Source organism: Triticum urartu, chromosome 5 (assembly GCF_003073215.2).
Source record: "Triticum urartu cultivar G1812 chromosome 5, Tu2.1, whole genome shotgun sequence".
Taxonomy (NCBI): Eukaryota; Viridiplantae; Streptophyta; class Magnoliopsida; order Poales; family Poaceae; genus Triticum; species Triticum urartu.
Genome location: NC_053026.1, coordinates 593,562,554 through 593,587,821, shown reverse-complemented (window position 1 = coordinate 593,587,821; position 25,268 = coordinate 593,562,554). Strand labels below are relative to the sequence as shown.

Here is a 25,268-nt window from a genome sequence, read left to right as displayed (position 1 = left end):
TGACAAAGGGAACAACGTATGTTGTTATGCGGTCTGACCGATAAAGATCTTCGTAGAATATGTAGGAGCCAATATGAGCATCCAGGTTCCGCTATTGGTTATTGACCGGAGACGTGTCTCGGTCATGTCTACATTGTTCTCGAACCCGTAGGGTCCGCACGCTTAAGGTTTCGATGATAGTTATATTATGAGTTTATGAGTTTTGATGTACCGAAGTTAGTTCGGAGTCCCGGATGTGATCACGGACATGACGAGGAGTCTCAAAATGGTCGAGACATAAAGATTGATATATTGGACGACTATATTCGGACACCGGAAGTGTTCCGGGTGATTTCGGAGAAAACCGGAGAGCCGGAGGGTTACCGGACCCCCCCGGGAGAAGTAATGGGCCATATGGGCCTTAGTGGAGAGAGAGAGAGGGGCAGCTAGAGGTGGGCTGCGCGCCTCCTCCCCCCTGGTCTGAATTGGACTAGGAGAGGGGGGCGGCGCCCCCCCTTTCCCTCTCCCTCCCCACTTCTTTCCCCCTCCTAGTAGGAGTCCTACTCCTACTAGGAGGAGGACTCCTCCTGGCGCGCCTATAGGGGCCGGCCGGCCTCCTCCCCTTGCTCCTTTATATACGGGGGCAGGGGGCACCCCTAGACACAAGTTGATCCGTGTGATCATATTCTTAGCCGTGTGCGGTGCCCCCCTCCATCATAGTCCTCGATAATATTGTAGCGGTGCTTAGGCGAAGCCCTGCGACGGTAGTGCATCAATATCGTCACCAGGCCGTCGTGCTGACGGAACTCTTCCCCGACACTTTGCTGGATCGGAGTCCGGGGATCGTCATCGAGCTGAACGTGTGCTAGAACTCGGAGGTGCCGTAGTTTCGGTGCTTGATCGGTCGGGCGTGGAGACGTACGACTACATCAACCAAACGCTTCCGTTGTCGATCTATAAGGGTACGTAGATCACACTCTCCCCTCTCGTTGTTATGCATCACCATGATCTTGCGTGTGCATAGATTTTTTTTGAAATTACTACGTTTCCCAACACCTCCACCCCTACAAACATACGCCCCCATCTAGTGAACATGTAACTAGTCACACAAAGATTTACAAAAAAACACAAATTTTAAAAGTTAATTTATCTAGAAAACATAATTTATGTAAAGTTGTAAAACAATAAATTTGACAAAATTTCATGCATTTGAAGAAGTGTTCAATTTTTTCAAAAAAATGATGGATTCTAATTAGTGTTCGCATACTTTAAAAAATATCTTGTACAAAAAATGTTATGGATTAAAAGCGGAAAAGGAGAAGAAAAAAAGTAAATAAAAAAGAAAAAGATAGAAACATCAGGAAAAAAATCTCCCAAAAAAAGAGAAAAAAATTGCAGCTCAAAATGACAGTGTTACTGCAGACACACAAATAAGAAAACAAAGGAAAGAAGAGGAATAAACAAAAGGAAATGGGCTAGCGCATAAATGGATAAGCCCATGCACAAAACATGTAGTAGGAAAAAAACCATGACTGTAGAACATAGGGACAATCCCATGTGTGTAGGCACGCAAAGATAACTCCAACAAAAAGTTAACAAATATTATGCCTGCATGACAAAAATATATTTGTGACTTTGAAAATATATTTTTTGCGGATCTCGACTGGAAATGTTGTGCCCGCATGAAAAACACGGGCGCGCATACACACACACACAAACACAAAAATTTTGAAAAAAAATGAACAATGCCACTCATAAAAGGAACACAAAAATCGAAATAAAATGATAAAATTGTAAGAAAAGTGGGAATGTGAGAGTGAGAAGATAGAGTGGTGGATGGGAGCAGAAGGCGCACGAGATTTAGGATTGACTCAATTTCTAATAAACAATCAAGATTTTTAAAATAAAAAGGCTCATGATAAACAAATGATAAAAAGGAAAAACAACACAAGAAGGCCCAGACCTGAACAAAAAGCAGAACAAAAGGCAGCGGGGCACCATCGCATTTGAAAAGAAAAAAAACAAGCCCATACGCCCACGAAGGCTGACCCACTGCGCGTGATAGGAAAAACAGCCAAGAGCGACACTAGCGACACGAGACACATCGACAACACAAACGAAAAGAATTTTGCACCAATCTTACAGCCTCTTATCATGTGGTGGACAAATTAGATGTGACATAACTAAAAAACATTTAGATGTGAGTTAGTCATCCGTAAAAATAAAATATTGTTGAACTGGGAAAACGAGTGCGGCTATGCGCCCGCAACTCCTCCGAAGCGCACAGTCGCCTCGCCTACAGAGCGCCAGTGGTTGCTCGGCCCAGTAGGACGTGGGTCACCCGATTTTTTCTCTCTTTTCACTAATATTTTTATTTTAAATTAAATGCATATATTTTAAAATTTTAAATTTACTTATGAAATTTAACAACATGAATTTTGTAACAAATTAATAGTATAAAACAATTGTTAGCACCGTTTAAAAATATTGGTAACTTTCAAAAAAATGTTCGTGAAAATGAAAAAAATGTTTTAACGTTTCAAAAAATATATACGCTATATTTATAAAACAATGTATATACAATGTAAAACAAATGCTTGCATAATGTAAAAAAAAGTTTAGTTCCATTAAAAAAGTGTAAGTCACATTTGATGAAAATATTCCCGCATTTCAAAACAATTTTCGTGATATTTTAAATTTTGTTATATACAAATGAAAAAATAGTCCGCGTAGGTTAAAATCCATTAAAAAGTTATCATGAAATTTCTGTTATATTCACGTGTTTCCAATAAAATTGTCAATTTTTCAAAAAAATAATTATATGATGATAAAACAATGTTCAGGTAGTATTTAAAAATGTTTATTGTAATTTAAAAAATAAAAATTTGTATTTGGAATCAACCTGTGGTTGAGTTGGTTAGGTGGACAGTGGTATCCCCAATCCACCAGGGTTCAAATCCTGGTGCTCGCATTATTCCTGGATTTATTTCAGGATTTCCGGCGATGCGCTCTCAGTGGGAGGAGACGTTTCCGTCGACGACGAGGCGTCTATGGTGACTTCGTAAATCTCAACATGATATGCCGGCTCAGTCTTTCAGAGGTGCTCATAGGGGTAGGGTGTGCGTGTGTGCGTTTATAGGGGTGAGTGTATGCGCGTGTATATGAGCGCTTGTGTTTGTACTGATGCTAAAAAAAATAGAACTGGGAGTCTTAATAAAAATATATATTTTTTGAGGGGTAAAAACATTAGGGTTAAAAATAAAATATTGTTGAACTGGGAAATCGGGTGCGGCCATGTGCGCGCAACTCCGAAGCGCACAGTCGCCTCGCCTATAGAGCGCCAGTGGTGGCTCGGCCCAGTAGGACGTGGGTCACCTGATTTTTTCTCTATTTTCACTAATATTTTTCTTTTAAATTAAATGCATATATTTTTAAAATTTTAAATTTACTTATGAAATTTAACAACAGGAATTTGGAAACAAATTAATAGCATAAAACAATTGTTAGCGCAGTTTAAAAAACTATTGGTAACTTAAAAAAATGTTCGTGAAAATGAAAAAATGTTCTCATGTTTCAAAAATATGCTATATTTATAAAACAATGTTTATAAAATGTAAAACAAATGCTTGCATAATGTAAAAAAAGTTTAGTTCCATTAAAAAAGTGTAAGTCACATTTGATGGAAACATTCCCGCATTTCAAAACAATTTTCGTGATTTTTTAAAATTTGTTATACACAAATGAAAAAAATAGTCCGCGTAGGTTAAAATCCATTAACAAGTTATCATGAAATTTCTGTTATATTCACGTGCTTCCAATAAAATTGTCAATTTTTCAAAATAATAATTATACAATGATAAAACAATGTTCAGGTAGTATTTAAAAAATATTTATTGTAATTTTAAAAAGAAAAAAATGTATTTGGAAAAATGTGACCATGTATTCAAAAAAGTGTTCAAAACATGTATTTTAAGAAATGTACATAATGTATTTGAAAAATATCCAGTGTGTATCAGATAATGATTTCACATGTGCTCTTAAAATGTACATTGTGTACCAAGGAAAAAGTAAATATGTGTTGAAAAAAGGAATGCCGGTAAAAACGGACAAAGAAACAAAAGAAAAAACCAAAGAAAACAAAAAAATTAAGAAAGAACAAACAGAAACAACGTATAACGAAGAAAGAAAAAACAAAAAAAACAAAAAGAAAATAAAGTAAATGAAGGAAAAGAAAATGTGTGAAAACACACAAAAACAAATAAAAAAGGAAAAAGAAAATGAACAAAAAGGGAACATATAATGAACGTACGGGCGATACGAGCGGCGGTGAAGCAACCATGCCAATGGGCTGGCCTGCTAGGGGGTGCCAATAGATGATTCTATTGGGAATTGGTACGGGCGAGGGCGACATATAGCCCTAGTATTGCTAGGAAAGCCGAAATCACTAGTTAAGGGTTAGGGCATCTTCAACACGGACCCTCAAACCGCCCATCAGTTTGGACCGCGTGGTCCGGACGTGTTTTTCTACAATAGGGCTTCTTCTTTTTCCTTTTCTTTATTTCTCTCTGTTTTCTATTTAATTTTGATACCTATGAACTTTGCTCTAGCTCAAACATTGAACATAAATACTGTGCAATACAACAAGACCACCCAACAAGTTTCACATCATTTGGAAATGTATAAGTATTCATTTATTCCAAAATGGCCTAATTTAGTGTTGCTGGTCCACTTTAAATATTTGCGAGGGGAAAAATGGGATGTCAAATGAGTTTGATTCTTTCATGACAAATACTTGGGGATTAGTTGAGATATTACCAACATTTTTGCTTCATTGTTTCAAGAAATTAATATTTTGACTTCGATTTGGAATTTGAATTTGAGTTTGATCTGGGACAAGTGGCATTCATTATTGCTAAACTTGATGACATGGTAATAATTAGGGGTCACTGTAGCTTAATTAGAGGGTGTCACAACTCTCCTCTAAAATAAATCTCGTCCCAAGATTTAAGAGGTCGTGTAAAGGAGAAAAGGTCTGGCTACGAATCTTCTCGGTCTTGGTTGCTCTTCCCGAAAAGGTTGACCCACTGCGTTCCAGTCTTTATTTCTCTGCATCAATGCACCTTGACGAAGTTGTCGTTCTTTCGATGTCAACCATAGCGCGCGGTTGGACCGGCCCAGTACGGCCCAAGTGTGTTTTCTTTTCTTTTTCGATGGAAAATAGGTTAGGGACTTAAAGGTGAATATTTTATTTGTAGAAATGTCGCTGGCAGTATTTTATTTATATGTTTTCACTCGAGACTCCGATTGACGTGATTCCAACACTCACGCGCTACACGTGTCAAGCACATTCCGTTGGAACCACTTCCACCAAATTTGCACACAATAGAAATGACCCTTTTACCCTTTGTAGTTTTAGGATTTTCGAAGGGTCGAATCTTGCCGCCAGTTTATCGGGCCCCTCCCGACAGACTCCAACGTTTCAAGGCAAGCTAATCATCCCACACATTTGCAGCATGTAGTTTGTTTTTATGGAACGCTGCTAAAGTTGCGTGACTTAGTCATGTGTAGGCCCACAGGTAAACGTCGCTAGCTCTAGCATGTATATATTACTCATTGAAAATTCAAAAACAATTTAAAAACACATATTGTGTTCGAATTTTCCAATTACTTGGTGTTGGCGCTGGTTTGCCTTGCGAGCGCTGAAGGTGCCGAATAGGGAGTCTCATAGTTCTTATGGTCCTTTGCGCACGTTTCAGCCTTGAAGCCTTCCTAGGCTTTGGAATTTCTGTTTACCGGTTTGGCCCATTTGTAAGTAGGGAGGCGCGCTCTTCGACCCACTAAGAAAAGGGTAGTGGTAGCCCAGTCTCGCGGTCTACTAGAAAAAAGAAGTTGCAACTTTGCAAGGTCACAAGACGAGTCCTCGCATAGGGTATAGTTGGCCAAACAATCCGGGCCAACCAGGCCAGCCCGCGGGCACGCTGGTATGGCCCGCCATGCACCAGGCACGGCACGGGCTAAACGGGTCGTGCCCAGCATGCAGCACGCCTTGGGCCGTGCCTGGGTCTGGAGGCTGGCCACGCGGGCCGGCATGGCACGACCTGTTTATTTTTTATATTTTTTAGCTCCTAATACGGCCCAATAGGCCTAAAAATCAACGCATGAGGCTGAAAATGTGCAGCCCAGCGTGCTAAACGGGCCAACGTAGCGGCCCGTTTACTAATTAGGTCGTGCCTGGGCCTAGAGACGCAACACGTCGGCCGGCACGGCAGGCACGTCTTGTTTATTAAATGTGCCCCATTGGCCAGGGCGGGCCTGGCATGATTAGCATGGGCCAGGTCATGCCATGTCAGGCCGGCCCGTTTGGCCAGCTATGCCATAGGGTGGCGGGGTAGGGTGCCGCTTTTTTTTGCTTCTTCAAAAAAGGTTTGGAGATTTCAAAAAACATTTTAAATTTCCAAAAAGGTTCATCATTTGAAAGAAGTTTCCCAGTTTTAAAAAATATTTAAAACTTTGAAAATTGTTACCGTAACTCAAAATATTTCATAAAATATTTCTGAGAAATTTGTTATGGTATTTCAGAAAATAATCATATTTTTTAAAAAAAATCATAAATTTTAGAAATGTTCCAGGATTTCAAAAAAGGTACATGAATTTGATTTTTTTTCTTTATATTTAAAAAATAAATTTTAAAGAATGTTGTTGAATATGAAATTTTTTGGAGTTCAAAATATATTCTAATGAATATGTTCCCAAAAATGCAAAAACTATTCATGAATTTGAATTTCATGGAGTATTAGCAAATTTGAAAAAATTCCACTTTTAAAAAAATATTACTACATTATAAAATGTTCAATATTTTTATAAAAACATAAAACAAATAAAAACGAAAAGAAAAGGTTGAAAACAAAAAACTAGTTCGGTGAAGATTCTAGAACCTCATGGGGTGGAAAATAGGGAATGGGACAGGCCAATTAAAGCAGCCAAACCTACTGAGCTATTTTGTTTGGCCTAGTGCCTTGTCTATAACGTTTCCTTTTTCTTTTCGCATTTGACCCCGCCTCTGCAGACCGTGGCTATTGTGCCCGTGGATGCGGCGGTGGTGAACGTGGTGGCCATGGCCGCAACTAGGCCCCGCTGGCGAATCCATCTGCCTGGCCGAAACTATTAGCTAATTAGTCTAATATTTTACCTAATTAAATATTCTATGTGCTAACAATATAAGTTGCAATGTGACTAATATCCCCCTCCCCTAAATTATTAGAGATCAAGTCAAATTGAATAAATTTTGTAGTGAATTTCATATTTTCGGGAAGAACCCTTGTAGGCAATGTCAAACAGGTCCCACATGCAAGAAAAATAATATGAAGGCCAGTTTTTGGCGAATCTATGTTTGCACATTCTCTCGACACATTACTAGAGAAAACCCTATACACAGAATCTTAGCAGCAGCGCGGCTCAAAAAGGAGCGCTGCTGCTAATTAGCAGGAGCGCGGGTGTGGAAAACCCGTTACTGACAAGTGCTTAGCAGTAGCGCGCTCGACGTAACCCGCGCTGCTACAAATATCGACCGACAGTGCCCACCCAACTCCATTTAGTAGCAGCGCGGTGCCGCGAGCCGCGCTACTGCTATAGCTGTAGCAGTAGCGCGGTTTTTCTAAGGTCGCTGCTGCTAATTTTCAAATCGGGCACACTTTTGGTCCCGGTTAGCAGTAGCGCTTGTACCGAAAGCGCGCTGCTGCTACTTTCTTAGCAGCAGCGCGTTTTACGTACCGCGCTACTGCTAATCCGCACCCACCACCTTTTCCCCACCCGTCCCCCCTCCCCCAAATCCCTTCTCTTTTCCGCCATTTCCTCCTCTCTCTTTCCATACGTTCTCACATTGACCTCTTGCCCATGCGCCCCTCCTCCTCCATGGCACCGAAAAAGGGCGCCGCCTCGCGCCACCGGCGTCTAGGAGGCCGCCACCTCGCGCCACCACGCCGACCTAACACTACTAGGGAAAAGGCTAGCAGCAGCGCGGGTTTTAGGTGTATCAGTAGCGCGGGTACCGGCGCTACTAATAAGGCGCTACAGCTAGCACGTAGCAGTAGCGCGTGCTCACAAGCGCTACTGCTACACAAGTGTAGCAGCAGCGCTCCTAGTGGAAGCTCGCTACTGCTAATAGCTATATATAGCGTGCTTTTCCTATACGCGCTACTGCTACTACCGCGCTGCTGCTAACTTTTCTTCACTCGCTACTGCTAATTTTAGTAAAAAAAATCGGCATATTTGTTTTGTATTTGAACAGGCTTTATAGAAGAATCTTTAGCACATACAAATGTCATCATGATACACATACAAATGCCTGCGAGACCACAAATGTAATCATAGCATATACATACAAATAGTCTCATCATAATCATCATCCAACACAAAGTGGTATCTTGTCATCATCTCAAAAATAGCGATACATGCAAGTCTCGAATACTTGTAACTACAACGTCATCCATCTAAACAAAGGTATACGCGAGAAGAGCTATCACTATGAGTGAGAGCGGAACTATGCAGTACATGAGGTGGCGGTTACGAGTCCTCTCTCGCGCTAGCGTGAACCTCAAGTAATTAGCTTCTCCTTCTTGTCTGCTTTTGAAGCCTTTATGGCTGGCGCCCGAGAACCCATTCACTTGCGCCTGACACTGATGCCACTCGTTGTACACCCCCGGAACCTTCCCTTTGTACACGACATAACACTTCCATCTCGCCATCAAGAAACTAGGTACCTGTTAGAGATGCATGTTCATGAAGAGGATGTACAATCATATATATGCAACAAAATATACTAGAGCAACACCTAAAAAGAAAGGGTTAGCAACTAGATGCATCATACAATACGCAAATTAATTAACTAGAGGTACGCAGGTCATCGTACGCAAACTAACAAAGTAGCGTTACGCAAGTTCGGCAGGGACCATGGACATCACAAAGTTTCATCGCTACAAAAAGTATACAAGTTCAACCGACACATATCATCATCATCGGCATCATAAATCACTAGAAGTTCCATCCTTCCATATCATCGAGGATGGACCCTAGCTTCTTGAACGACGTGAGGTCTAGACGTTGCATGCCTATGCGAGTTCGGACGTCAGCTCGCGATATAGGGTCGTGGTGGAACATCCCCTTCTCATCGACGACTTATTTCATGATGATCGTCACAATGTTGCTTTGGATGCGAAAGAAGTCATCTCTAAGTTTATAATCCGCTTCTCCATGAGATTCTAGCCACTTGTGGATATGATCATCATTTCTGCTTCTCATGCGAAGCTTTTGGTGATCCGTGTTGAACTGAATCATGAGATGGACGATGTAGAATACATCCTTCTTGCTTGGTTTTGGGACATGGATGCAGGAGAAGTTAGTTTTATGCGCGAAACCCATCTTCTTGTTCCTTTGTTTCCTGATTTGCATGTGGCCACCTCTAATGCTGAAGCCTTGGAGAGCATCATCTAAAATATTCATTATGTGGGTGTAGTCTTTTTTCTCGTAGTCTCTGGAAGGGTCAAAATACACGGTGTGGAAGACTTGCGGGTAAAGAACGATAAGGACGGCGCGTCCGTTGCTGCGGGGAAAAGACACCTCAAATTATTTCCCATAGGGAGAGAAGGAATGATTGAAATGTATGAAAGGGTTGTCCGGAACTAACTTACTTTGGATGATAAGGCACGAGGACAATTTCCCGGTCCTTATTCTGTACCATGAAGTTTTGGAGGTACTCCCTAGCAGTTTCACGCTCAAAGTCACCGAGACTCAAGAAAGACTCGTGCATGTAGTACGGATCCGCCACACAGATTTGCGAGACTTCTTCACTCTTCATGACGGAGCTCATATGTAGCGCAAAAAGGCGGACGATTGTAAAATCGAGCCGCCTTGTCAGAAACATCTCAAAGATATAGTCAAACCACAGGAAGAACACCTCCGCGGGCCGTGTCTCGACGTAGCACTTCCCCTCAGGCACACGAGCCACGTATGTCGGATATCCTGGATCCTTTGAGGCTAGTAGGCTTTTCTCAGTCGACAGCACATGGTCGTGCAGTCTCCTGAGATCCCCTGATAGTGCCTCCAGCGGTTTCGGCGGTAGCATCCGCTCGCCTGTGAGATGGAACATGGCCGCACCTTTCACGGGTACACGCTCTTCAGAATGCATCGTCTGGCTGCTATGTGCTCTGGCTTGTTTGGAGGCAGCTATCTTCCCCGATCTCTTTCTCTTCTTTTTCTTGGGCACACCTTCTAGACCCTTCCTTAACCCCTGCCCCAGTGTTCCCGGGCTAAGTACTGTACGAACCTCGCACCCGGCTAGTTAAGCCTGTGTTGAGGCGGCATCTTCAGGCATGTCCTGTGAGGATTTCATGAAGAGAGACTTTTTGCAATCCCTGCTACGACCTTCCTGCCCGGGCATATCATCCATATCCTCATTAGCAAGCTGATAGCCCGATTCGTCATATGGTTGACTCATCAATTCTATGTCACAGTCATACGCGTTTGTATTGAGGAAATCCATAGGGTCGACCTCCGTCTCATCATCCATTCTCTGTTCTACAAGACAAATTACATCAGCCAATACTATTGCACCCCCTTCATCATGTCGTCCGCCGCTCTCACCCGGCACTACAGGAGCTGATAATTGCGTAGGCGGGGTGGTGGTCTCCGCACATGCTTGTTGATGTGTGGTTATTGGTGTGCTCTCAGCCAGCTCCGGACGAATAAGATTCTTCGGCCATAGCAGCACCAACCCTTGCAGCTTCCAATCCACGGCGGGGTCTTGTCGTCTGCTCCCACATGCTGTACTGGAGGAGGCAAATCCTCGTGCCCCGATTTCACACTGGACAAGCTAACCCTGAAGTGCCCAGCGGGGAACGGCTGGTTGTGGAACGTGGGTTGCAAGGGGTCCATTATCATCCCCTTTCCCATGTCCACCTTCTGCCCTATGATCAAGTAGAGTATGGTGCACGGGGTTTCTTTCGCCTGCAAACACATATGTCTGTGGCGTAAAACATCCGAAAGGCAACAAAAATGGAATATTATATATATATATATATTGGTGCGACATGTAATTACCGTGATGGCGTCGAGCTCAGCCAAAGACGAAGGCCCACCGAGCGCGCCAGAGACTGAGGACGGGTTGCTATGAGCGGGAGCGGCTGCGAGAGGAGGCCCGGTTGCGTGGGAAAGTGATGGTGCGATGGTGTTGTTGTTCATGGAGTTGCTCCCGATGAAACTGGGCAACGGTAAATCATGTACCGTCTTGTCTGGATTTTCCTTCGTCCAGTTGATGATAACTGGAACCAAGTTAGTAGCGAAATCATTTCTGCAGGCAGTTACAGCTGCATTGACTGCCTGTTGTAGCAACTCATATTTGTCCTCGGCTGCTTTTTTCGCGTCCTCAGCTGCTTTTTTCTCGACCGCAAGCTTCACCTTCGCGTCGATGTCCGCCTAACTAAACTTCTTCTTCTCCTTCTTGGCCTCCGGGCCCTCGTTGTAAAACACCTTCCACGTGGCGCCGTCTCCAGTGCCGTGCACACGACCATATTGCGGCCGTTGGCCCAAAGGGAGTCCCTTAAGTTCGTTCAAGGCCTGGTTGAGAGGGGTGTCCCACTTGGGCCTCATCGGAGAAGTAGGGCTTTCAGCTGCAAGCTGGTGTTGCTTCTCCAGTAGTCTAATCAATTTCCTCGTGATCTGGTCCATGTAAAAAACCTTTTTCTCCTTGTCCCACTTGTAGCGGGCCCTGATGAAGTCACGCTCCAAGGGGTTGGTGAACTTCGCGAAGGGGTCTGGGAGACCCGTGGCTTCACGTTCCGCATCCTCCTTATCCCATATGGGCCTTTTACCGAGGTAGCCACGACTTCCGAGGCGATGCTTCCCCGTGTTCCTTTGCTGAAGGCTCTTGAATTTCGCAGCCTTAGCCTTGGCGTCCTCGGTAGCACAAGAGTCCTTGAACTTTTCGAACTCCTCTTCCGTAAGTGTCGGATTTTCCTCCAGAATCTTGGACAGGGGTTCCTCAGCCTCAATAGCTCGTTTCACCCTCCCTTTCCAGGAGGCCAAATCATTGCTGAACATGCCCATGGCGTGATTGTTAATCTTTTTCATCTTCGGATCATCCCACGGTTGTTCTATGTTATCATCCCGGTCGGGGAACTTGAATCTCTTGTGCAACTTCGTTAGGAGCAACTGCGTCAAATGTTCTTTACTCCTTAAGTCATCGTCGTTGATGCTCGCGCATTCCCGTAGGATGCATCCTACTTGGTTCCCATAGCACTTGCGAGGTTCTTCCGGCTCTAACGGCTCAAACTTGCCAGGTGCCATCTTTGTGATCACAAGTCGTCCAATCCCTAGTTTGTTAGGTTTTCGTATCCTCTACTTCTTATGCTTCCTCTTTTCGGTAGCGGCATAGGCGCCGGTACCTTCCCCGCCGGTACCTTCCCCACCGGTCTCGGCGCCGCCATCGGTGCCGGCGCCGTCGATGTCGATGTCGGCGTCAGTACCATCATCGAGGCGGACCTGCAAACCTTGCTTAGCAGTCAAAAAGTCGAGGTAGTCTTGTTCACCTTGATAATCCATCTCGTATGCATCTTGATCAGAAGGCCCAATTTCTTCGTTGTTCGACATGTTTCTATGATTAAGTGTCCTCATTTATTTCTAAAAGTATGAATAAATGAGAAATGACATAAAAAAGAAATCTATGTGCCAGCACTCGATATGCCAACTATGTAGCACAAATCATGCCTTTATTCACGGGAAATTTCGGCATGACCTTTGCTAAAAAATGGACATATCGAGCGCCTGAAATTCACTGGAACGGAAATGAATCAACATTCCGACGTAACATAGGCCACTCGGATCATTTACCAAAACATGACATGTCCAAAACATGACATATCCACATATCACATGTCCAGTTCAAATTTGCATATAAATTCAGCTAATTTTGAAACCTATCTAAATTCATAACTAAATAGATAACCTAATTAACATAACTAAAACCTAAGTAAATTAACCAAAGAACCCTAGCTAGCAGAGAGAGAGAGAGGGGTGGTTTATAGAGGGTGCAGGGGCGAGGAGGCAGGCCCGATGACGGCCGAGGTTGGGAGGGGAGGAAGCAGAGGAGGGAGGCGAGGGCCGACGGGTCGGGGGCGAGCGCGTCGGGGTCGGGGGCGAGCGCCTGGGTCGGGGGCGAGCGCCGGGGCCGGGTCGGGCGCGGCGGTGCGACGGGGGGAAGAGAGTGGGGATTTGGGGGAAAAGAGGCGAGATGAAGCAGGGAAAGTGAGAATTTTGGGTTAAGTGGACATAGCAGTAGCGCGTTTAGACAAAACGCGCTACTACTATTAAAGGCAGCTATAGCGGTTTTATGCAGAAACCGCTACTGCTACCTTGACTAGTTGTAGCTCTTTTTCAGTAAAGCGCTACTGCTATAACCAGTTTCCCTTTTTCTTTTCCTTTATTTTTCTCACTTTTCTTTTTTTCCGAGAGCAGTGAACGAAGGGAAGGCAATATATATTGCATCATTTGACAGTTAAATATGTATGCAAAATAGGAACATATATATTACATCATTTGACCGATTCCTCAGCGCTGACGTTTTCGTTTTTGAGTCAGCTTCTTTCCCTTCTTGTTCGTCGAAGAATAGTTGAGCCCCTCATTGTGACTTTGCCTTTTCCATGGAGTACGATTTTTCTTAGGTAATGTTGTATTGATTCTTATTTTGACGTATACTTCATCATCATCGTCATCTTCCCTCATTGGGTTGCCGTACTGATCATAGTCTTCCTCGTTGGCGACTCCATTCATTCCAATGATGTTCCTTTTGCCTCTCCTCACGACAACACGACTGGGATTGCATGGGTCGGTTATGAAGAAGCATTGTGTCACGTGCTTAGCGTGTACCCATGGCTCATTTTTTGCAATAGCGTTCACGGTAGCGCTCTTGGCGTCGGGTATAGTCATGGTAATGAAAATCTGATTTTCTCTTTCGACATTCTTAGCCCATCTGACACGGAACATCGTCGTGTTGTGCAGTCCAGAGTAGTCAAGCTCCCAGATCTCCTCGACCCTTCCATAAAATCGTTCAGTTGCGCCGTTGTCGCTGCCGGTCATGCATTCCATCGTCACCCCTGAGTTCTGATCATCACTGTCCATATCTTTGGCCTCCGTGTAGAACGTGTATCCGTTGATATCATATGCCTGATAGGTTACGAGGTTGGGCGAGGGGCCATGTGCTAAGGCGTATATGAGCAATCCATCCTTAGAGCCCTCCTCCGGGGGATTAGCAATAATATGCTCTTTGAACCAATGCAGGAAAGTGGAGTTGTGCTCTCTGGTAACTTCGGCGTCTGTCTTGCATACCCCCCGGTCACGATACTTCTTTGCGATAATTTCTTTGTGCAGTGCCACGAAAGGATCTACCTCGTCTAGATGTTGTAGCACTACCAAGTTTGCTCTGTCAAAGTCGCTACGTCGATCTGAGTATGCCACGTGCAATTCCCTGCGACCGTTGCAGTGACCTTCTCCTTCGAGCCTCCCATCGTGCTTGTTAACGGGCAAACCAACACTAACACTAGGCGGCTGGTCTGTGCCATATAGAAAATTCTCACAGAAAGAGATGCACTCTTGTGTCAAATAGCCCTGAACGATGCTTCCATCCGGACGGGACATGTTACGAACGAATCCTTTGATGATCCCATTCATCCTCTCAAACGGCATCATGTTGTGCAGGAATGACGGCCCCAGGTCTATTATGTCATCCACAATATGGACACACAGATGCACCATGACGTCAAAGAACGTGGGCGGGAAGTACATCTCAAGCTCATTCAGTATCACAACGATCTCTTCCTGTAGCCTTCGGAGCTGCTTCACACTGATCGACTTTCGAGAGATGACGTCGAAAAAGTTGCAGATACCAATAAGCGTGTCATGGACGTGCTTGTCCATTATCCCTCTAAGGGCAACAGGTAGTATCTGCATCATCATCACATGACGGTCATGGGACTTCATCCCGCTGAACCTTTTCTTGTCCGTGTCTAGATATCTGCTTATCTTGCCACAGTAACCGGAACTAACTTTGACTCCGGTAAGGCACTTAAAGAATTGATGGATCTCAGCCTGACTTAAGGTGAAGCAAGAAGGGGGGCAATAATCCTCTTTCTTTATTTTCTTGCCCTTCTTCTCCCGTGCCTCTGTCTCCGTCTCTGTCTCGTCTGACATTTTACGGGGCGGCATGTGCAGATCTTCCCTGATTTTCAAATCTTGCAAGTCTTTTCTTGCCTTCGGCCCATCCTTGGTCTTATCCAGCATGTTCATCAGTGTTGCGAGCAAGCTCTCAAGGACATTCTTACAGATATGCATTTGATCAAGGCAATGAGGTGTATCGAGTTTGTGCCAGTACTCCAAGTCCCAGAACACAGACCTCGTCTTCCATACCTTCAGCAGCGGCTCCGGCGCCTTTCTCATCGTCTTTCCCGATGCGGCGCACTCCTTCTAGTTTTTCAACAGCTCATCAATTTCAGCACCGCTCCGCTTACGTAGAGGTCCTCGATGCTCAGCGTGACCATTGAATAGATCTCCACGGTTTCTCCACGGGTCGTCCTGTTCGAGCCATCTTCGATGCCCCATGTACACGATTTTCCTAGACCCGCCATCTTTCCTTGACGTTAGCTGCCGAGACGTCGTATCATCCATGCACCGCGTGCATCCGCAATATCCATGGCACACCTGGCCTGCCACATATCCGTAACCGAGATAGTCCTGCACTGTCGTGATCAGCGCGGCTCTCATGTTGAAATACTCGCCTTTGCTGGCGTCCCATGTCTTGGCCGGTGTTTTCCATAACGTGTCTAACTCCTCTTGAAGTAGCCCCAGATACAAATTAATATTATTTCCTGGTTGTTTTGGCCCTTGAATAAGCATGCTCATGTGAATGTACTTCGATTTCATGCACAACCAGGGGGGAGGTTGTACATCCATACAAACACGGGCCATGTGCTATGGTTGGTGTTCTGATTGCCAAACGGATTCATGCCATCGGTACACGCGCCGAGCACGATGTTCCTTGCATCACATCCAAAATACCGATAGAAGTTGTTCAACGCTCTCCACTGGCTTCCATCCTTGACGTGTCCAGCTTCGGATCATCTCCATCGTCGGGCTTCTTCCTCTCCGCGTGCTAGCGCATTAGCTTTGCTTCCTTGGGATCTACAAAATACCTCTGGAGACGGGGAGTGATCGGTAAGTACCATACCACTTTCTGGGCACATTTCTTCCCAGCCTTCTTGTATCGAGAAGCATTGCACACCGGACAGCTTGTTTTTTCCGCGTGCTCCTTCCGATAAATTATGCAATCGTTGATGCATCCATGGTATCTAACGTGTGGCAGATCAAGAGGGTACACGATCTTCTTGGCCTCATCAACACTACTAGGACATAGATTACCCACAGGAAGAACATCCTTTAGGTACTTGAGATGCTCATCGAGGCTAGTGTCAGTCCATTTTTTTTAGCCTTCGTCTTCAGGAGTTGGAGCGTGAAACTCAAGCAGGTCACCTCAGGATTGCAACCATCATACAATGGAGTGTTCGAGTCTACCACCAGTTGCTCCAGCTTAGCCTCCTCTCTAGGAGCAGCTCTCTCAGTACTCGTCTCCTTACAAAGCAATGCTTGAACATGAGGGTCCCGCACGATTGAACTTAGTACCGACGAACTCTGCTGCGTGGAGTCCATGTCGTTCTCTCCGCCGCCATGTCCGGCCCCTTCTCCACCGCCATGTCCGGCCTCTTCCCCGCCGCCATTATCGATCATCTCTTCGTCTTGCCCCGTGTCATCATTGCCTGCCCCGTCGGCATCCTCAACATCGTCATCCTCATCTTCAATTATCCACCGAGTATAGCCATCCATGAAACCAGTCATGAGCAGGTGCGCTTCGACACGACCATCGTCATGGGGGTCGAGCCAAACTATTCCTTTGCATTTTCGACACGGACATAAAACCTCTGTCGGGTTATTTTCCTTCAAGTCCTGCACCGCCGACCGCAATCACCTGTCCACCATCGTTCCACTGACCATCGTCAACTCTGCACGGTAATAATAAACAAATTGATTATAAAAATGCGTGCATTCATCAAAGTCATACAAAAATTCGGCATGACCTTCCTTAAAAATAGAACATATATAGATCTAGAGTTTGCCCGGAATTCGCCGAAACGGAAATAAATCGACATTTTGGCAAAACATAGAAAACTCAAAAGCACAATTTGGCGTCAACTCATGCCATACACAAAATTTCCATAAACATATCACACACACATAAACATATTTCCATTTTGCAAAAGCATAAAATTTTAATCACCTCTATCTCGAGATTGAGCACACGGTGGAGATGATGTTGTAGGGAGATCAAAAGTGCACAAAGCTCTTCTTGACAAAGATAGATCTAGTTAGGGGCAAATAGGTCACTTAACTAAATGCTACATCTACCTAGCTACCTAATTTGGGAGGAGACAACTTCAACTAGTGGAGGGGAAGGAAAAAGAGAAAGGAGATGCATTAATGGAGGTGGTGTAGTTATAGCTAGAAGTAATGAAGAGAGAGAAAGGTAGGTAGAAGAGGGAGAGTAATGGGGGGAGAAGTATTGAGGAAGAAGAAGAGTGAGAGAGGGAGGATGTGGGAGGTAGGGGAAAGGGAGGAGAGGAGATGGGGAGGGGGAGGTGGAAAAAGATGGTGGGTGCTGCGTCTTAGCAGTAGCGCGGGAGCAAAAGTGCGCTGCTGCTAAGAGCGTAGCAGCAGCGCGCTTTCCTATCACGCGCTACTACTAAACGGGCCAACCGTATGGACAATTTCAAAATTAGCAGCAGCGACGTGACTAAAAAGACCGCTACTACTATGGCATTAGCAGCAGCGCGCTTCCTGACGCCGCGCTACTGGTAAACTTAGGTCGTTGTGTACTGTCGGTGGATTTTTGTAGCAGCACGGTTTAAACATCACGCGCTACTGCTAAATTTGCACCAGTAGCGCGCTTTTCGTAACTGCGCTGCTACTAATTAGCAGCAGCGCTTCTTTTTATGCCGCGCTGCTGCTAAGATTCTGTGTATAAGGTTTTCCCTAGTAGTGTAACCACCGGTGACCAGCCCCGCTACTCCCTCCATCTCCTTCCTCTCTCCCTCGGTTTTCTTTTCTCTCTCTCTCTCTCTCTCCCTCTGGTTTGACTCACAATCCCATGTCCATGCCCGTGCAGGTAGTCGCCATGGACGACCATATCTGGCATGGTTGGGAAGAGGAGCCCCACGCCGCTGCCTTGCTCTTCCATGGAAACAGGCCCTCCTCCAACAACCACCGCCGGATCTGGTCTGCCGCTGCTCGTTCATGCCTTCGGCGACCCCAACCATCGCTGGATCGAACAACTGCTGCCATTGACAACACGCACGGGATCGAGATATTTTTTTTGCTTTTGAAAGTAATAGTAGTAGCGCGGGGTATAAGACCCGCTACAGATAATTAGCAGTAGCGTTGTACTGCAACGCACGCTACAGCTAACCATGTATAGCAGTAGCGCGTGTCAACACGCGCTACTGCTACAAGTTAGCTGTGGCGCCGTATCAGTAGCGCGGGCGCCCGCGCTACCAATACACCCAAAACCCGCGCTACTGCTAGGCTTTTCCCTAGTAGTGACAGCCTCCATACTCATATGAAGCGCCCTCCAAATGAGACATGGGGGGAGACTTGTGTGAGATCTCACATTAGGTGAGATCAATGTGCTCGGGTTTTTTTTATAAATCTACATGTTCAAACATTCTCAAAAAAATTGTAGACACACATCAATGATTGATGTTCAACCTCAAAAAGTTTTAGCTCCTAATTCAACTTACATTAATAGAAACAAAAAAGACAAACTGGACGTGAATAGCGTCAAAGTACTATTCACCCAAAGCTGCCATTCATATCTGAATTTTTCTTTTTTGAATCTCTAAATGTACATCGAGTTTTGAGCTGATTTTTTTTAGTTGTAGACATACCTCACATGGATGTTGTCAAATAATTTCAGATTTTCCGGAATGTCTAAGTACGAATTTTTGGGATTGATCTCACGATCTCACCTAATGTGAGATCTCATATAAGTCTTGAGACTTGTGTGAGATCTCACATTAGGTGAGATCAATGTGATCAATTTTTTTAAACAAATCTGCATCTTCAAACATTCTCAAAAAAATTGTAGACACACATCAACGGTTGATGTTCAACCTCAAAAACTTTTAGCTCCTAATTCAACTTACATTAATAGAAACAAAAAAGACAAAACTGGACGTGAATAGCGTCAAAGTACTATTCACCCAAAGCTGTCACTATTCACATTTGAATTTGTCAATCTCTAAATAAACATCGAGTTTTGAGCTGATTTTTTTTTTGAGTTGTAGACATACCTCACATTGATGTTGTCAAATAATTTCAGATTTTTCCAAAATGTCTAAATATGAATTTTTTACATTGATCTCATGATCTCACCTAATGTGAGATCTCATACAAGTCTTGAGACTTGTGTGATATCTCACATTAGGTGAGATCAATGTGATCGATTTTCTTAAAAAATCCTAGATGTTCAAACATTCTCAAAAAGTTTGTAGACACACATCAACGGTTGATGTTCAACCTCAAAAAGTTTTAGCTCCTCATTCAACTTACATTAATCGAAACAAAAAAGAGAAAACTACTCGTCAATAGCGTCAAAGTACTATTCACCCAAAGCTGCCACTATTCACATCTGAATTTGTCTTTTTTGAATATCTAAATATACATCAAGTTTTGAGCTGAATTTTTTTGGAGTTGTAGACTTACCTCACATGGATGTTGTCAAATAATTTCAGATTTTTCCGGAATGTCTAAGTATGAATTTTTGGGATTGATCTCACGATCTCACCTAATGTGAGATCTCATATAAGTCTTGAGACTTGTGTGAGATCTCACATTAGGTGAGATCAATGTGATCAATTTTTTTAAAAAAATATCTACATCTTCAAACATTCTCAAAAAAAAAAAATTTAGACACACATCAACGGTTTGATGTTCAACCTCAAAAACTTTTAGCTCCTAATTCAACTTACATTAATAGAAACAAAAAAGACAAAACTGGACGTGAATAGCGTCAAAATACTATTCATCCAAAGCTGCCACTATTCACATCTGAATTTGTCTTTTCTGAATCTCTAAATATACATCGAGTTTTGAGCTCATTTTTTTTGGATTTGTAGACATACCTCACATTGATGTTGTAAAATAATTTCAGATTTTTCCGAAATGTCTAAATATGAATTTTTGAGATTGATCTCATGATCACACCTAATGTGGGATCTCACACAAGTCTTGAGACTTGTGTGAGATCTCACATTAGGTGAGATCAATGCGATCGATTTTTTTTTTTAAAATCTAGATGTTCAAACATTCTCAAAAAAAATTGTAGACACACATCAATGGTTGATGTTCAACCTCAAAAATTTTAGCTCCTAATTCTACTTACATTAATAGAAACAAAAAAAAAGAGAAAACTAGACGTGAATAGCGTCAAAGTACTATTCACCCAAAGCTGCCACTATTCACATCTGAATTTGCCTTTTTTGAATTTCTAAATATGCATCGAGTTTTGAGCTGAATTTTTTTGGAGTTGTAGACATACCTCACATGGGTGTTGTCAAATAATTTCAGATTTTTCCGAAATGTCTAAATATGAATTTTTTGGATTGATCCCAGGATCTTACCTAATGTGAGATCTCATACAAGTCTTCCCCTGTGACATGGAGCCTGTCAATACGACAACTCTACTTAAGTTGCTCTTAATATCTCCATCCCGGGCAACAATTTTCCTGCAGGGATCAATGTTACCAAGGACATTAACCTGTTTAAAAAAAACATGAACTTGGGGACAGAACGTCAAAACTAGGGCCGGGTGAGCAGGAGATCTACCCCATTCTAATTCTAGGGCCATTGTGCCTCTCACCACTCACCAGCTCTCTGTAGACTGGGGCAGCTTTGTCGCCTTTACAAGCAGTCTCATCCGCTTACCTTTCAGTTTTCAAGAACATAGAAAATCAATATTCAATTTTTTTTCTCCGACATAGCATTTGCGGATCTCAATGTAACATTGTGCCACTGGGTGGACAGGATGGTATTTTGCCTTCTCTCCTAAAACAAACCAAGCGATTCAGCCCAGTGCTTTTGTTGTCATCAGTGCTGTCTATACTCTATACATGCTGCGGTAATGGATTAAGCCAACTAACCAACATGCATGCCTCACCTTGTTCTTAAAACGTGATCTTGTGCATGGAGTAGTGGATGATGGAGCCAACTGCCACTCTTTTAAATGCAGCATGCGCTCTGCATGGATATTTCCTAGTACTACATCGTACTAAAAATCCACCAAAGGCAAAAGCAACAACCTTTGTCCCAACAACTGGTGCCTAACTTACTGTTATTCACATTTCACAGCCACAGAGATCACTACCCACCCTCGTCACAGACTATAACAGAACACATCAGAGGAGAAGCTAGAACACACAGGAGATTGTCCCATCGATCAATGGAGGCTAGCGCCAAGAAGGTCATGCTGAGGGACGAGATCACGGATGCCACCGCGGCCGCATTCGCCGGCTCCACCGTCATCCCCGACAGGTACGTTTGGCCCGACGAGACCGCCGGGCGGGGCAGCACTGTCGTCGGAGACGAAGAGAGCCTCAAGCTTATCCCCGTCCTAGACATGGCCAGCCTGCTGGATGGGTCACCAGAGGAGATCGCCAAGCTTGGCGCTGCATGCCGGGACTGGGGTTTCTTCCAGGTCAGTAGCTAATTAATCCATCAATTTCTTGTGCATTTTTTCCCAAACCATGTTGGAGAGCTTCATGTAATTCATCATTAAGGAAAAAAGAGTACAACGTCCAAGATCGGCACTGACCATTACATCGTCAAAATGTCTTAGTTGCAATTGTTTAGTTCATCGACAAATTGTTTTTCTTTTAACCGTTCATCGACAAATAGTTAATCCTGATAATTATGCAGCTAAGAAACCATGGCGTCGACGAGACGGTTGTGGAGCGTGTGAAGGATAGCACCCGAGAGTTCTTCAGGTTGCCTCTAGAGAAGAAGAAAGCAGTGGGGATCGTCAAGGCGGAAGATGGCTTCCAAGGGTTTGGTCACCACTTCAACACGTCCACGGGTAAACTGGACTGGGCAGAGAGTCTGCTCCTCGGAACGCAGCCAATGGGACACAGAAACATGGACCTGTGGCCTACTGAGCTGCCAACATTTAGGTGAGTACATATATAAACATAAGAATGCATACGTTTTTGTGTGTCCGTCTATGTCATATCTCTCCGTATCAAAATATAAGATGCTCTAGTTGTTCCTAAAAAAATGATTTGCTGTAACAGGGATGGAGTTGAGAAGTACTCCCTAGAGATGACCAAGTTGAAAAGCCTTCTCATGGCGTCCATGGCCATTGACCTTGGGATCAAACCAGAGACGCTCCTCGAAACGGTCCAGGGTAAGATCCAGAACATCGTGTTCCACCACTACCCTCCGTGCCGGCACAACGCCGATAAGGTGATCGGCATCCCACCGCACACGGACGGCCTCTTTTTGACGATAGTCCTGGAGGTGGACGCCACGCCTGGCTTACAGGTTAGCAATGGCGGCAGGTGGTTCCCTGTGCGGCCATTGCCGGGGTCCCTAACCGTCTTCGTCGGTGACATCCTCGAGGTCCTCACCAACGGCAGGTACAAGAGTGTCGAACACAGGGTGCTCGTCGATGCCGAGAGAGACCGAACCACCATCGCCACATTCCAAGATGCATGCGTCGCCGGGATGGTGAAACCGCTCCCCGAGCTTGCGGAGGTGGCACGGTACATTTCTATTGAGAAACACGACTACGTGCATCGCCAGTTTCAGGCACTGACTGAAAGGGCAAACATTGTCGATAGCCTCAAGATATAGCCGCAAGCCCTCCATTGCCTATGAGAGGCTATGTGAAATTCATGCCGGGCCAAAGAGCCACGAACGAAGACAAGGTTGCAAATGTATGCGTCTATTTTGCTTGCATGTTTAGTTCTTCTGATTTCAGTTGTGTACCGAAGATTGTTGTTTGTGCATGTTTGTACTGTTGATTTCTATTTTTTGTTCTTTCCTTTTGTAATATCTAGCCGTATACATCGACATCTCTCGATGTCGTGTCTTTGTTCAGGCCAGGCGTATTCTGTACCATCTTCGAAGCAATATATTGCAGGGACTATTTCAAACACACAAAAAAGATGAGTACAAGGTTACACAAGGAAGTATATTTGTCGAAAATGCAATTCAGTTTGAAGTCAAAGTAGTTTTTTAGGGTAGTCAAACTAGTTGTAGAATCCCAATTTCTACAAGCACTAATTTAGGGGAGGTCACTGGCCTGGTGACAAACTTGGAGAAGAGCATCGTCGCGCCTATTCGGTGTGATGGTATCAACCTCGACGGCGTGCTTGAGAGCTTCCCGGCCAAGCGCTCGGCCTTCCCCATGCGCTACCTTGGCCTTCTGCTGTCGGTTTACCGACTCAGGAAGATTGACCTACAACACCTAATGGACGAGGCCGCAGGAAAGCTTGTGCCTTGGCAAGGCCGATTTATTACGGCTATTGGGCGCACGGAGCTGGTTAAATCTGTTCTCGTGCCCCAGGCAACCTTTCATGCTACTGTAATTAAGCTATTGGAGAGCACAATTGGCGCCCTCAAGAAGATTCAGAGGGCTTTTCTATGGGCGAGATTTAATAAAGTCTCCGGTGGGCAATGCAAGGTCAGTTGGAGGCTGGTATGCAGACCAAAGGGGCTTGGTGGCCTGGGTGTCCTTGACCTGAATATGTTTGCTCGTGCTCTCCGATTGAGGTGGCTCTGGTACGAGTGGAAAGAGCCAGATAAGGCCTGGGTGGGCATGGGAAACCCATGCGATTCGACGGACAGAGAGCTTTTTTATGCTGCCTCAACTATCACTATGGGGGATGGCCGGAAGGCGAAGTTTTGGCACTCCCCTTGGCTGGAGGGAAGGAAGAAGCCCAAAGATATAGCTCCATCCATTTTTTGCGATCTCTGCAAACAAGAACAAGTCGGTTAGGGATGTCCTTCAGGGCCGTAATTGGATCCAATGGATCAATATGTCTGACGGACTGGAGGTGTGGCATATTGAGCAATTTTGCGCACTTTGGGAGATGATTCGGCACATACAGCTGCATGATGACATGGCTGATGACATAGTTTGGAACCTCACGGCCAATGGAGTTTACACTTCGTCATCGGCCTACAAGGTCCAATTCGAGGGGACTATGGCCTCCAACATGACACGGGTCGTCTGGGGCAATTGGGGGCCTCCCAAGTGCAAATTCTTTGCATGGCTTGTCATCATGAATCGGGTTTGGACGACGGATCGGCTTCAGAGGAGAGGATGGCCAAATTATAACTTATGTCAACTCTGTAAGAGGGAGCCTGACACAGCGGCGCACTTCCTCTTGCATTGCAGGTTCTCCACACGCATTTGGAATGCGGTTAAGTGTTGGCTCGACATTCCGGAGTTGGATGTTGCCGCCTGGGCTGGGATCCCCATGGTCAAGCAATGGTGGGAGAAGGCCGTCCTTGGACGAGGTCACAGGAGGAAGGTCGTGTCCTCTCTTCTAATGCTTGTATCATGGGACCTGTGGAACGAGAGGAATGCGAGGGTGTTCCAAAAGAAAGCCACGATGCCGACCGTTGTGGTCAATCGTATCAAGGCGGAGTCTAGAAATTGGGTTCTGGCCGGGGCAAAACACATGGGATACTTGATGCCGCGAGAGTAGGCTTTTGTTTTCATTTGTCGAGGAGTAATGACCCTCTTGAGACCTTGTTACCCCTCTTCTTTATTAATGAGATGAGACAAAGCCTTTGCCTTCGTTTCAAAAAAAAGGACTCTCTGCCGCGGGCAGCTCGTCCGGGCCTGCAAGGCCTATATGTCACCCGTACCCATTCCAAATATGAATAGCCTAAGAACGATGACTAGCGGGTCGGCCAGTCGCGCGGATTTGTTGCGAGATGTAGATTTGTTCAGGTCCTGTTTTCTATGGTTTTTTTTTCTTTTGTTGTGTTTTTCTTTGGTTTTTCACCAGTTTTCTGTGGTTTTTATTTTGTTTCCTTTTCCTTTGGTTTTATCTGCTTTCCCATTGGGTTTTTTGCTTTTTAATTATTTCTTTGTTATAATTTGGTTTTATTTTATTTATTTTTTGATTTTT

General features: G+C 44.6%; 1 protein-coding gene across 1 annotated transcript; it reads left to right on the top strand.

Annotated features, from left to right (window-relative positions):
* The first annotated feature begins 21,496 nt into the window (after positions 1–21,496).
* Positions 21,497–23,279, top strand: LOC125506199 (protein SRG1-like). Its single transcript, XM_048671062.1, has 3 exons — positions 21,497–21,823; positions 22,045–22,295; positions 22,416–23,279. Exons 1-3 carry the CDS (start codon positions 21,569–21,571, stop codon positions 22,975–22,977), a joined length of 1,068 nt encoding a protein of 355 aa, XP_048527019.1. The 5' UTR covers positions 21,497–21,568; the 3' UTR covers positions 22,978–23,279.
* The last annotated feature ends 1,989 nt before the right edge of the window (positions 23,280–25,268 follow it).

What these genes read in the sequence shown, in the direction of transcription:
- LOC125506199 (XM_048671062.1), top strand. Translation starts at nt 21,569, where the DNA reads ATGGAGGCTAGCGCCAAGAAGGTCATGCTGAGGGACGAGATCACGGAT. An exon ending in GGGACTGGGGTTTCTTCCAG is followed by an intron (nt 21,824 to 22,044) that starts GTCAGTAGCTAA and finishes ATAATTATGCAG; the next exon opens with CTAAGAAACCATGGCGTCGA. An exon ending in ACTGAGCTGCCAACATTTAG is followed by an intron (nt 22,296 to 22,415) that starts GTGAGTACATAT and finishes TTGCTGTAACAG; the next exon opens with GGATGGAGTTGAGAAGTACT.